The sequence below is a fragment of the Megascapheus bottae genome, chromosome 3 (assembly GCF_031878675.1).
Source record: "Megascapheus bottae isolate mThoBot1 chromosome 3, mThoBot2.hap1, whole genome shotgun sequence".
Classification (NCBI taxonomy): Eukaryota; Metazoa; Chordata; class Mammalia; order Rodentia; family Geomyidae; genus Megascapheus; species Megascapheus bottae.
Genome location: NC_143511.1, coordinates 43,340,954 through 43,354,375, shown reverse-complemented (window position 1 = coordinate 43,354,375; position 13,422 = coordinate 43,340,954). Strand labels below are relative to the sequence as shown.

The 13,422-nt window shown below is 37.8% G+C and overlaps 1 protein-coding gene across 2 annotated transcripts in view; it reads right to left on the bottom strand.

Annotated features, from left to right (window-relative positions):
• Nucleotides 1-11,676: 11,676 nt before the first annotated feature.
• The window catches only part of Lurap1l (leucine rich adaptor protein 1 like), a 32,134-nt gene continuing 30,388 nt past the window's right edge, over nucleotides 11,677-13,422 (bottom strand). For both annotated transcript variants that reach the window (XM_090329991.1, XM_090329990.1), the window contains one exon: nucleotides 11,677-12,432. In XM_090329991.1, the coding sequence (XP_090186117.1) occupies nucleotides 12,058-12,432 (375 nt within the window). In that variant the 3' untranslated portion in view covers nucleotides 11,677-12,057. The remainder of the gene's footprint in view (nucleotides 12,433-13,422) is intronic.

The window sequence follows — 13,422 nt, the reverse complement described above, 5'->3', positions numbered from 1 at the left end:
TAGGTGATTATTCTCTTCTCCCTGGCTCTTTTAGGATCCTATCTTTGGTCTCTATTGATCCAGTTTGGATTATAATGTGGCGGTGGGATGTCCTTTTCTGGTCAGGTCTGTTTGGGGTTCTAACAGCTTCTTGTATCTGGATGGGCCTGCCCTTCTGGATATTTGGGAAGTTCTCTGAGATGATTCCCTGAAGTATATTCCCAATACCATTGACCTCTTTCTCCAGACCCTTCTCAATACCAATTAGCCTTAAATTAGTCTTCCTAATTGTATCTTGGACCTCCTGAAGCACTCTCTCATATTTCCTAGATTTGGATTGACTCATTTTTCTGTTCTTTCTCTATAACAACTAAAATATCTTCAACCCTGGAAATTCTCTCTTCTGCATTGTCTAACCTGCTATCAAAGATTACTTTATTCTTCATCTCCCTTGCTTCTAATTGCTCATTTTTGATGCCTTGCATCTCTTGTTTTAGATCAAGTATGTATTTCTTTAGCTCCTTGATTTCCATTTGAGTGGTTAGTTCAGCAGCTTTATTCTCTTTGGAGCTTTATTCTTTGTTGGAGCTTGGTCACCTTTTTGTTTGTGGATTCTATGAATTCTTCCATTTTTCTTTGAAAAACGTTTATTATGGTCTCCTTTATGGCTTCCCCTTTTTTACATATCACCTTGTTTATGGTTTCCTCCTGATTAGCTATGGCTTCCTCCCTCATCTCTTTCTCTATGTTTTCACACTTTTCATTAATGATGTTTAGCAATTGCATTTGTATAGCACTTGGAAGACTCTCCTCTAGATTTGCCACTGACTGCTCCATTACCTGTTTATGTTGGGTGGGAAATGCTATTCCTTGATTTGACATTTTTCTTGAGTTTCTTGTTCTACCCATTTGAAAATGGGAGCAAGATTAATACTAAACAAGATTATAATTTTTCAGATATAACCAACCTAGATCTTTTTAGTTGGCTGACAATAGATGTTCAGTCTTTTAGATTGGTAATATCACTCACTCTTTCTTTTTGTGCACTTACATACAAATCTAATACAACCACAGATTACCGGCTATGACCAAAACAATAAGCCCCTAGATCCAATCTCTATTGTATTTAAGTCCCTCTGGACCTAGAGTATAATTGAACACCTAGATGCACAGCATTGCTCAACAACCATCAAATGTAGATCCATGCATTATAAGAGTTGAAGAATGAACAGAGGACCAGAGATAAAAAAATAATATGAAAGATGACAAGGGAGGTAGGAAAAGAATACTGCAGGAGTTTAAGAATATTATAGTAATGAAGAAAAGGTATCGTGTAAGGATAACTGACCTAAGGTGATAGACAGATAAAATATTTGAGTAGAAAGTTTAGATGAACTTAGATAAAACTTATGAAAATAAGCAGAGTAATAAAAATATATAGAGAAAAGAGGGAGGTAGATATAGGAGATTTCAATGATACAAATTTTAAAAAGAAAAGAGAAACAAAACAACAAAATAAAAGAAAACAGAACACACACACACACACACACACACACAACCAAAAAACAAAAAAACAAACCAAAAAACAAAAAAAAAAAGAAAAGAAAAGGTGTGGGGAGATTCCTCACTATTGTGAGTTCTTACCCAAGGGATACTAGGGTTGAGAACCAGGAGTTTAAGAAGCAGGTGACTGTATCAATATGGATATCATTTTTATTCAGACTGTACCCAGAGCTGTCACTGTGTTTCTAGGAACGACCACAGTGACAGAAGGAATGCAGAAAAGAGAGGAGGGAAAAAAAGAAAAAAGGAATGAATCATAACATTAGAAAAAAAAGTGTAAGTTAAATGGCAAAGAGAAAAATAAAAACATCTAAAAATTCAAATAAAAAGGTGTAGGTAACATGGCAAAGAGAAAAATAAGAACATCTAAAAATGCAAATGAAATAGGTAGAAGAACAAAGAAAAAAAAGAAAAAGAAAAAGAGTATTCTTCAGTTGTTTTTTTGAGGGGTGGGGCAGGATAGGAAACGTGTCTCCACTAAATTCGGGATCTAAACACTTCACAAAGTCTTTTTCTCTTGTGATTTGGCTTTGCGCTTTTTCAGATCAGATTGCTTGATTGGTAAAACAAAGCTGAAAGATCTGCGATGGCTGTGGTGGGCAAAGGGAACGGACTTCAGCAGCCCTGGGGCTGGATTTCTGGCTAAGGAATCTCTGAGAAATCCTTTGCCCTATAGGTTGGTGGTGCTGTCAGCAACACCTCTCAGGCTGCAATTTCTTTGGCCAGGTCTTTGCCAGCAGTCAAGATGGTGCTGCTCTCAGCTGGAGGGGGAGGGGCTCCCTCCCAATGCCGTTCCAGGAGCAGAAGTGGAAACTTCTCCTTGGATGTACTCACAAATTGCTGGATTCTCCGGTTCCGTGAAGCTGGCAGGTCTGTGCACCGCCGGGTGTGGGCTCTGGGCTCGTGCAGACTCTGTGTGGCTCTGTCTGCAGCCAGCGGGTCTGCGCAACTGTGAAGCGCTGTCTGCTCCGCTTACTAGGATCAATTTCTGGTAAAGAACTGTCCCCTACACTGCCAGAACTTGAATCTTGGCGGGAGTTCAGTATGTCTCACACTGAACTGCCGCCACCTTCCGCTGATCTTGTTCTCATATTTTTACTGTCTAAAAAATAACAAGCAGGCTGGGAGTGTGGCCTAGTGGTTAGAGTGCTAGCCTAGCATGCATGAAGACCCGGGTTCAAGTCCTTGGTACCACATACATAGAAAAAAAAGGAAATGGTCCTGTGGCTCAGGTGGCAGAGTGCTAGCCTTTAGGAAAAAGCCCAAGGACAGTGCTCAAGTCCCTGAGTTCAAGCCCTAGGACTGGCAAAAAAAAAAAAAAAGCAAAAACTTAGCGATAGTAATAAGTAAAGAATAGCAATGAATGCCAGGCACCCACGGCTCATATTGATAATCCCAGCTACTCAGGAGACTGAGGTCTGAGAATCATGCTATGGAGTCAGCCATCAGGGACAGGAAGGTCTGTGAGACTCTTATCTCCAACAAACCAGCAAAAAGTGTGAAATGGAGCTACGGCTTATGTGGTACAGCGCCAGCCTTGAGCACAAAATTTCCAAGATAGTGCCTAGGACCCTGAATTCAAGCCCCAGAGCCACCATCCACACGCAGACACACGCGCGCACACACACACACACACACACACACACACACACACACACACACAAAGCAGCAATGGCTGTGCACTTTTTTTCTTTGGATTTTAATAGGAACTTAGTGCTAGCTAGATAGTTGCTCAACTGCTTAAACCATGCTTTCAGCCCAATGTGAAGTTAGATTTTATTGATATGGCAGCCCATAAAAACAAACTCAACTAATCTTCTAGAAATGGATTTTGAAAGTATACTGAAACTATCATAAAATAAGTAATACTTTAAGCAAAGAGGAGCTTGAAAATTATGCCTCATTTTAAAATTGTTTATACTTAAATACATGTATTAGAGAAAATTCTTAAGTGCCAAAATATATTGTAGTGCCAGTGAATATTCCTGACTTGAAATGAAGCTGACCGCTCTTTGGACTCAGTAGATCTTCAAAGATGAATAGAGTTAAATGGACAGCTAGCAGAGAGTCTGGAGAAGAAAAAGCAAAGATGTGGCAACTGTATTCTCGAGGCTGATTCAAAGACTAGGGACTTCAGTCTTACTGCTGGAGAGAGTAAGCATTTCTCCCAGACACATTAACCAGCTTGATCTGTTAAGGAGACATGTTTCTGCTGGCCTTTAGAACTGTCAGGACTTACAACAGATTAGAGTTTATGATTGTTCTCTATTGCAGCTCAGACCTCTTTCCCTGTGTTCCCTTATCAAAGTTCCACACACTTAGCTTTGTATCCTACTTTGATCAGCTTCCTGATCTCGTTTCCTTGCCTGCTAGATATGATTCAGGATCTTACATACCGTTTAAAAGATGGACCAGACAATAAAATGTTTAATAAAATCATTGGCTTTGCTATCAACTTTCATTACACAAAAATCTTCATTAAATATTTTATTAAATCTCTGCAATGATTTAATAAACATCTTATTGTCTGGGCCATCTTTTGGGTCTTTATGATGGTTTCTCCTATTTGTCCCCTTTCTTGAGAATGAAGGATGCTTGTACAGTATGTAATTAGTTGTGCTTAAAGTTGTAAGTTTGAATGAGAGATTATTTTGCAGCCGAAAATTCTTAACAAGAGTATGTTAGAAGACAGGTACAGAATAACTAAAAGGCTTTCTAAATGTAGCTACTACTGTGGCTTGACCGCTGACTCATACTTTCTTGGCTGGTTTGCTTATAGTTGATGCACTGCCACTTGATTCACACTTCCAATCTGACTTTTTGCTGGTTATTTTGTAGGGGGAGTCCTGTGGACTTTTCTCGCTGGTCTGGCCTCAAACTTCAGTCCTTTGGATATTCTGAATAATTTACTATATAGGCATGAACCACTGATATCCCGTTCAAAGAGGGAAATTGTCATTAAAATATCTCTTATTTTCTTTGTACTTTGTTTGAGCGGGTCTTGATATGTAGCTGAGGGTAGTCAAGAACTTGTTATATAGCCTACACTTAATTAGAACTCAAAGTCCACCCACCTCCATCTCCTGAATGCTTGGATTATAGGAGAGCTCTAAGTCACAACGGACAAAGAAGTCCATAAAGGTTGTGTCTTAGTATATGTGAAATAACCTATGACCAAAGGAAAGTTTTATATAAGTCTGTATGTATATTATATTGTTCATTGAAAATGAATATATATGAAATGAGTTTGGGTCATAATTATAAAGACAAGACTGAAAGAATGTGAAATATTTGTTTCACTTAAAGAAAGCACAGGTCATAATATTTATTTAAAAGAGAATTGTTTAACTTAAAACAAATCCAAGTCATTCCCAGTTACCAAATCATGGGGACTTAATTAGTAATTCAGATTCCTTGTAGCACTCTGAAGATACAATCTTGTGGCAAAAAGATGTCATTTGCTTTTCTGTTCTCAATTTCAGAGCAAAACCTCAAATTGAATTCTTACGGTCTTCAAGACCTCCAAGTTCATATATGTTCCTCATTAAAATAGCAACCTCAAACAGAAAAAGAATGACGTTTTAACTGTGGTATTTTCATTCTTTCTTATAGTATGCAGTAGACTGAACTTGTTGAACTTTGCAAATTCTCTGAGAGGAGTTTACCATTTCCTATTTTGCCAGCCATCTTGGATTGCATGAAGTGTCCACCATTTTTAAAGCAGTGGTGGTGTTTAAGAATTTGAGCCCACATGGGAACCTCAAGGATTATTTATGTTAAGAGGACAAACTCAGCAAAAGGTTTTCCTTTCATTAAGATTTCTGCTTAGAGTTTGTTAATCAAAACTTCATTCTACATTCACATTTAGCTACAGAGGCAACTGCAACAGGAACTATTTTCTATAGTTTCCAAAGAGGAAATCCTTGGATTGATCACAGTGCTGTATAATTTCTTAAGATGTATTAATTCTTCCAGTTCATTTAGCATTTATGTGTGCTAACAGATATTATAAGCATCTTCTAAATATTTAATTGTCTAATGGTTCTCTAAGCCAAATTTCATTATGTCCATTTTATAAATAAAAAACAAACATGCAAAGAAAGGAATAGAGTTCCTTTCTCATAACAAGTAGAACAGAGGCTCTTAAATACTTTTTATACTCCTCATTTGTTAAGTTAATAATTGTGTGATTTTACCTGTTCGATGTCTTTCATTTTTGCTTTTAATATAATTTTTATTTTGTTGAACTCAGGGGACTTGAACTCAGAGCCTGAGTAGTGTCCCTGAATCTCTTCATGCTCAAGGCTATCAGTCTGCAACTTGAGCCACAGCACCACTTCCAGCTTTTTCTGAATAGTTTATTGGAGATAAGAGTGTCAGAGACTTTTCTGCCCAGGCTGGCTTTGAACTATGATCCTCAGATAGCCTCCTGAGCTAGGATTACGGGCTTTTTAGATGACATTTTAAATTTTAATAAAGTTAATTACTTTTGTTTATTGGCTTCTCATTAAAACTTTGGGCTATTAGCACCATGTTATACATGTAGGTCATGTGATTGTCCAGAAGATAATGCAGAAAGACAATGTGGCTTATGGACTATCATTTACCTAGCTTGTCAAGAAAGATATTATTTAACATGCCTCCTGTCAGCCTCTCCAGCCCTAACAGCATATATAATTTCAATATTTTAAGAAAATATGATTTTTCATTTCCAGCAGAATATATATATATATATACACATGTAATCATCTTAGTCATTATTTTATCATGGACAAAACATTTCAAGCCTTATTTTGGAGAGTCACTGTTAGAATTGTACAGGAATCTTCACTAGAAAAACCAAAGGAAGTGTTTTGAAGGAAAAGCCCATTGACAAGAACCTGGGATGTCTCAAAGATAAAGGTGAAAGAGGTCCCTCGTCTTTGCATGGAAGGAAAAAAAAATGCATAGTTGATAGCTAGAACTACATTGATTTATAAGTAGGTTTGAATGATGGAAAATAATTGTAGTAAATTACTCTGAACACAATCTAAACACATCAAATACCTACATTTCCCTACCCGCACTCAGTGCATCATTTAGTAAAGAATGAAATATCACCACGTCTGACATTTCCTCCTTGCACTTTGAATAAACAGGGCCTGTACCTGATGGGAAAGGCTTGACAGAATGCCAACTTTGGGCAATGTTTGGGATTTAACTAGCACCCCAATACATATAGATATGATTCTGCTACTGGCTCTGGTTTGGCTCAAGCAGGCTTTGAGTTAAACATACTGCACAAAATAATCCACAATGACAGGTGAGAATATTTAAATGTTCAGTGTTTAATGGAAATGCTCTGCACAATATTTAAACAGTGATAACTGTGAACTCATAGAAGTAGTAAAAGATTAATGAGTTAGTCAATAAAATCTGTGCTGAGCAATAGAAACTGTCCCCTGTTGCACATTCCTCCTTAGTTCATGGCCTCTTCTGGCTTCACAGCTAGCAGTATGCTTTTACAATTTTCTTCCTCCATTTCATTCTTTCTCTCTTCTATCCTTTCCCTTTTTCTTTTCCTTTCTTCCCTCCCTCCCTCCCTCCCTCCCTCCCTCCCTCCCTCCCTCCCTCCCTCTCTCTCTCTCTCTCTCTCTCTCTCTCTCTCTCTCTCTCTCTTTCTTTCTTTCTTTCTTTCTTCCTTTCTTCTTTCCTTTCTTCTTTTCTTTCTCTGTCCTCTTTTTTTCCGTCCATGCATAAGTCACATTTAGATGATCCCGTATCATCTTGACCTGTGAAGATCCTTACCTTAACCAGATCTTTGAAGTCCCTTATTCTGTGCAACTTTGCATACTTGGGAGATTCTAGTGCTTATATCTCAGACATCTTCAGGGGTAGGAGTGAGGGATATTGCTCATTCTACCACAGAAACATACTCGACATATGGCCTTCTAAAGGACAGGGCCTCATAGCCTCTTCATGTTTACATTACCAGAACACACATTGCCTGGCACTCAGAGGGCAACTTCACAAATGTGTAATAATTGCTTCAGTCAAAAATATTTATTTAATATCTATTATATGACAAGATATACTTCTAGGTGGTGGGAGATATGGCAATGAATAAAGCCATCCCTGCTCTTGTTCTCACAGACCTCACTCTGTAGTATTGGGAAAGATAGAATGCACACAGAAATATGAATCAGATGCAAATAGGAGAGGTATGAATATGTAAATAAGAGAAATTAGAAGTACAAAGCTTCAGCTGTTCAATTTAAGGCATACTAGAGCTATAACATGGAGCTTCTCAATGGTAGATGGAGAAACAATGCAAGGTGAAGGGAAGTGGGCAGACGATGACAGATGGCACAGGATTTTGCAGTCCGTGGTAAAGATTTGGTTTAGACTCTGAGATGGAAGTCCATTACAGAATTGGAGGAGAGCCTGGCAAAATTTGACTGGTATCTTGCCAAATTACTCTGCTGTATCAGGCATTCAATGGAAGAAAGTAATGAAAGGAGCAAGAAAACAAGACCAGCAAGGGCTATTGTCCCAGGAAGAAGTAGAGGTGACTTAGAGTGGCCGTTGAGGTGCAGGGGAGAATATGGAGCATTCTGGATCTGCTTTTAAGGTGGAGCTTAGTGTGTGACGGAAACCCAGAAACTAAGACTCTACTGATTCTGAGCTGCGGATTTGACTAGTTGAAGGAAACTCCATTTACTGAACTGGTAAGGATGGTAAAATATCCAGAAGGAGGTATTTATACTATATCAAGTACAAATGGTACAGCAGCAGATGGACACGGGACACTGAGGTTTAGGAGTTGTACCCGGGACACACAATTTATATTCAGAATTCTCAAAACTCTTTTCAGCCTCTGAACCTGGATGGCTTCCACTGGAGAAATCTGTTTAGGAAGAGACTGAATCCAAGAGTATTCTTGCATTATGGAGGTGAGGAAAATGAAGGTAAATGAGCTGTGGAGTCTGTGAACAAGCAAGCTGTGGGGAATGGATGGGTTCAAGAGAAAGAGTGTCCTAGAAGCCCGCTGAAGACATTCTCTCCAAAATGTTCTGTTGAGATGCCAGGGAGATAAGCATCTTGAAATAACCATTTTTTTTGTCATCATAGATAGGATTGTATTTTGATGGAGTTGGAAAAATGTATCAAAATTATTCATGGTTTTGCAAGTGCCTCTATAATAGGCGCAGCAGAATCTTTGTTGCATCTCTAAGCATCACAAACACTTAAAAACTATTTAGGGCTGACTGGTCAAATAAATATTAGGATTTCCTTGCAGTGAACACCAGATTGGTTTGTCATCTAGTCCTCTTTTATTTGCAAAATTTCCAAAATATATTAGTTTTAGCTTGTCTATATTCCTTACATTGCAATTATTTCCCTTCCACTTGAAGACTAACAAAACCATAAAATAGATTAATGCAACCCCGGCACATTCCATTTTCTCTGGAAAAACAAAACTCAGTTCAGGGAGAATAGTTGGAAAAATACTTCAACTTTTTACCCCATTTCCTCATGGTGATAATAGAGATTGGATATCAAATGCTCCAGGCCAGAGATTAGTTATGGGGATTCATCCACTGAAAATGAGACACCTCTATGTATTCTTTCTCCTGAGACCCATAATATATTAATGATTAGTTTTATTGAACTGTACTTCCCTACCTCTTAGTAAAATCAACTATATAGTTTGTGTATCTGTGATTTCCTGTATCTGAATCATACGATCTATACTGCAAATGATTGTATTTTTGCAAAATGTTATTGAGATAAGTGTAAAGCTTATAAACTATTGAAACTTATTAAAGGAGCAAAAATTTCTCAACTATTCTGCCAATGTTTATTGCAGATTCCTTAAAGTACCATGCATAAATGAAAGCTACTGAATGTATTTCTCCCACATTATATTTTCATGATTTCTTTCATCTTTCACTAGACGGAAAATTTATAGCGATTCTAGACAAATAAAAGAGGAAGTTGTTTGTAAAAGGACGGTGCAAAACAAACTTGCCAGATTCAGTTCATAATCTGCACCTGAGATCCAAAATCAGAAATGTTTCCTGTGCACACTTTGTTCTGGGCAAAGGATAGATTCTAAAGATGTTGGAATAGCTCTTGTTTCTTAAGTAGCTAGCTGCCCATTTTCCTCATGTTAAGGGCATTCTACTTACAATGCTGTAGACATATAGTTACGCATTTCTGTTTGATATTCATCTGTCTTAGTTCTGAGGTTTACTCTGTTGTGTGTCCTTGAATTTTAATCTGGTAAACAATCTGTGCTAAAAATTGCTTGGTTTGGTCCCAGACTGAAACTAAACAATAACCAATCAAACTGCGTTTACTAGGCTGAACAATAGAAGTATACAGAAAGAAAGGGACCATTAGTGTGTGGCCAGCTTCCTGAATCACCACTCAGTATAAACCTAATTCAGGTTTGTGAATTCAAGAAAAAGTTAGGCAGGCTCAGTATTGGGAAACACAAAGGCACAGATCAGAGGGAAAGTAATTGGTTGCATTTTTTTAGTCTTTGGAGCTAAATTTGCTTTCTCATCTGTAGTTTATTATTTAAGGTCAATAAGTAGAAAAAAGGTAACTAAATGTCACTGATAGGGATCAGATAGAGCAAAGTTCAAATTCTAGATTGACAGTTACCAGAAGATTTTACCTATTTATCTGCCTTCCACATCTCTCAGCTTCTTTAAACATGGGCTGGTAGTTTGGTGATGTAGCTCAGTGGTAGAACATTACCTAGCATGCTCAAGGCCTTGGCTTGATACCTAACACTGGAAAAAGCAACTAAAAAAGAGGGAGGGAGGGAATGAAGGAAGGAAAGCAAGCAAGCAGGCAGGCAGGCAGGCAGGCAGGCAGGCAAGCAGGCAGGCAAGCCAAACATAGAATGATAACAATCCAAAGATGATAGTTAAGATTGATGTGATAATAATTATGTAAAGAAATTCACTTGAGGGCCTGGAGTTTAGCCTAGTGGTAGAGTGCTTGCCTAGCATGCACGGGGACCCAGGTTCAATCCCTTGTGGTACCACATACATAGAAAAAAGCCAGAAATGGTGCTGAGGCTCAAGTAGTAGAGCTCTAGCCTTGAGAAAGTCCAAGGACAGTGCTCAGGCCCTGAGTTCATGGCCCAGGACTGGCAAAAAAAAAAAAAAAAAATTCCCTTGAGTAAATCAGGCCACCCCACCCACTGTGGCTGTTCTTATGGCCAAGTTACCTGTCCCTTGTCCCCTTCCAAGCTTCTATAAGAGATGCCAATGTAGTCACAGAATAATAAAAAGAAATTCATAGGAAAAGACTAGTGCAAATTATAGGCTAATACATTTTAAATGTATTTCTTCAGAATGGATGTTTCTCAGTTATGAATAAGACTTTTTGATTTATTTCTGAGAAGTGTTTAGTATAAAAACATACAACATTATAAGGAATAGTTTTGAAAACTTAAATACCTCACGAGGAATAATCAAGATAAGTAAAATGGAGAGGACTGATATGTGATATTATCAAGCATCATATCAAAACTAAGTGATTTCACTCACTATATGGGTTATAATATTTCCAGTCTTTACTTCAGAAAACTAAATTATATATCCATCCCAGGGTCAAAAAATACCATGTGGGATAAGTAGATAATTATCATGCTTCAAGGATATCTCTGATCTACATATCTATCCATTTATCTTGAGTTATGCCTACACAATTTATCAGAATACCAAATGTATAAAAGTAAATGTCAAGAAATATTAAGATACATCTACTTCAGGATCTTTTGCTTCTAGTCATTTTCATGTCTAGTATCAATTGTTCACTGACATTACCTATCCATATATCTGTAATTTGAGATGACCAAATGGTAATATGTAGTATGAGTACCAGAGTGAGTAGAGCACAAGGCATATCACTCGGGGCTTCCATAGGGCCACATAGAATACTGTATGAATAACAGTATTAAGTACATCCTAGGACAGGGTAGCCTTGGAATGATGGGAGTTTTGGTTTATGCATTTTATTCAACTTTACTTATTAACACAACTATACCTCAATTTATTTTGTTTGTTTTTTTAATCTCAATTTATTTTGGAAGATAAATTCTTGAATCATTTAAAAACACAACAAAATTAATAGTTATCATACTTTGGTTTATTGTAAAATTTAGCAAAGTTTTTTTTTGTAGTCCCTGACCCCTTACTCTGAAAACAAAAGCAAAGACATCATTATTGCTTATTCTTCTCCCCCACTTTGTCTATGCTACTGTAAGAGAAGGGAGAATGTTTTATTGTAAATAAATAAAAATAAAGATGTGACAGAGAAAAATAAATCAGTCTAGATGAGCAATATTAAGAGCAACAGAAATGTCATTGAGCAGTTTAAAAATAAGCTTCTTTTAAAAGGTTGCCTCATTAAAAAAAAATTACACCAAAAATATAGCAGCAGAGAAGAAGAATGCATACAAGTTAATTGCACACCAGTCCCGTGCAGAAAACAAAACAAAACAACCCTGGGTCATTAGCTAAAGCAGTAGTACTCAGAATCCAATTTGGGATGCTTCGACAGTGCCTGTGAGTCGTCTATTATGGAGCTGTCACTGAACTGGTCCAAGTCTGACGGTGTCTGATGACCTGGAACATCGTCTGCCAAAGTGTCCAGATAGCTTCCCACAGAGATCCCATCCATCCCATCGCTGCCATCATGTAGGCTGTTGTAGCTGCCGTGTAAGGAGGTGCTCTGACTCTCCAGCAAACTGCACAGGCTGCCACTGAGGCTGCTGCCTCGGCTGGTGATAGTGGCTTTCTCCTCGATCATCCACTTGATGGACTCAATGCTCTCATTGATAACGAGCAACTGGCGCATGAGCCTGACATCCGTGGCTCTGAGGTTCACCTATGGAAGAGTGGGTGAAAGGAAAGACATGCCAGTTAGTCTACATTCATCCCTCAACACAAATTCAAATGATTCAAGTGATCACAGTTTTAAACCCACGGAAGAAAATGCAAGCTCACTTGAATTCAAGACCACTTTGAAAATGACTGCCTCATAGGAAGGGTTACAGACAAATAGCTCGCTTCCTGCCAACTGGATCAATGAGACTTCTACTGTGGAAGAAAATGGGTGAGAAGGAAGGATGAGTAATACTGACCAAGAAGTACTGCACTCATAAACTGACCTATGGAATTGTAATCCCTTTGTACAATTACTTAATAGCATCAATATCAAAATATCAAAACAACAACAACAACAAAAACTTATACGGCTTTCTTGGCCCTAATGAACTACCCAGAAAGGGAGATTTGTTGCTAAGAAATTTATTCTGTCTGGCTAGATTAAGAATTTATAGCTATGGGAATATCTGCATGGATCATCTCAGTGGAGAGAAGAGCAAGGTATAGGAATTATCATCAGTGTCCTTGTATTGAGGGACAGAATACCCGGTTATGAGAACAAAAACTCAACTTTCACTGGAAAAACCTGGGGACAGACATTGTTATTGCTTTCATTCTAGAGAGAAAGACATTGAAATCTACAGAAGAGTTAAGAGTACAGAAAAAGATTTGAGGTTTTCATGTCTATACTGACCTAAAAAAGTGAAGAATGTTTTACTTTTTAAGAAATACGTTTCTCTATCAGAAGACGGCTGACACACTAGAATATCCACATGAAGAAGTATATAAACAAGATGATTGGGAGGGGGTGGGGAGAGGGAAATGGGGACAAAAACATGAGAAGGTGTATCAATGTGTGAGAAGTAATGCACCTACTAGCTGGCAAATGTAACTACAACCCCTCTATACATTAGCTAGGCAATAAAAAAATAAATAAATAAAAAGAAGTATATAAATACTTCTGCCCCTCTCATTGTTTCAGAGCTTTCAG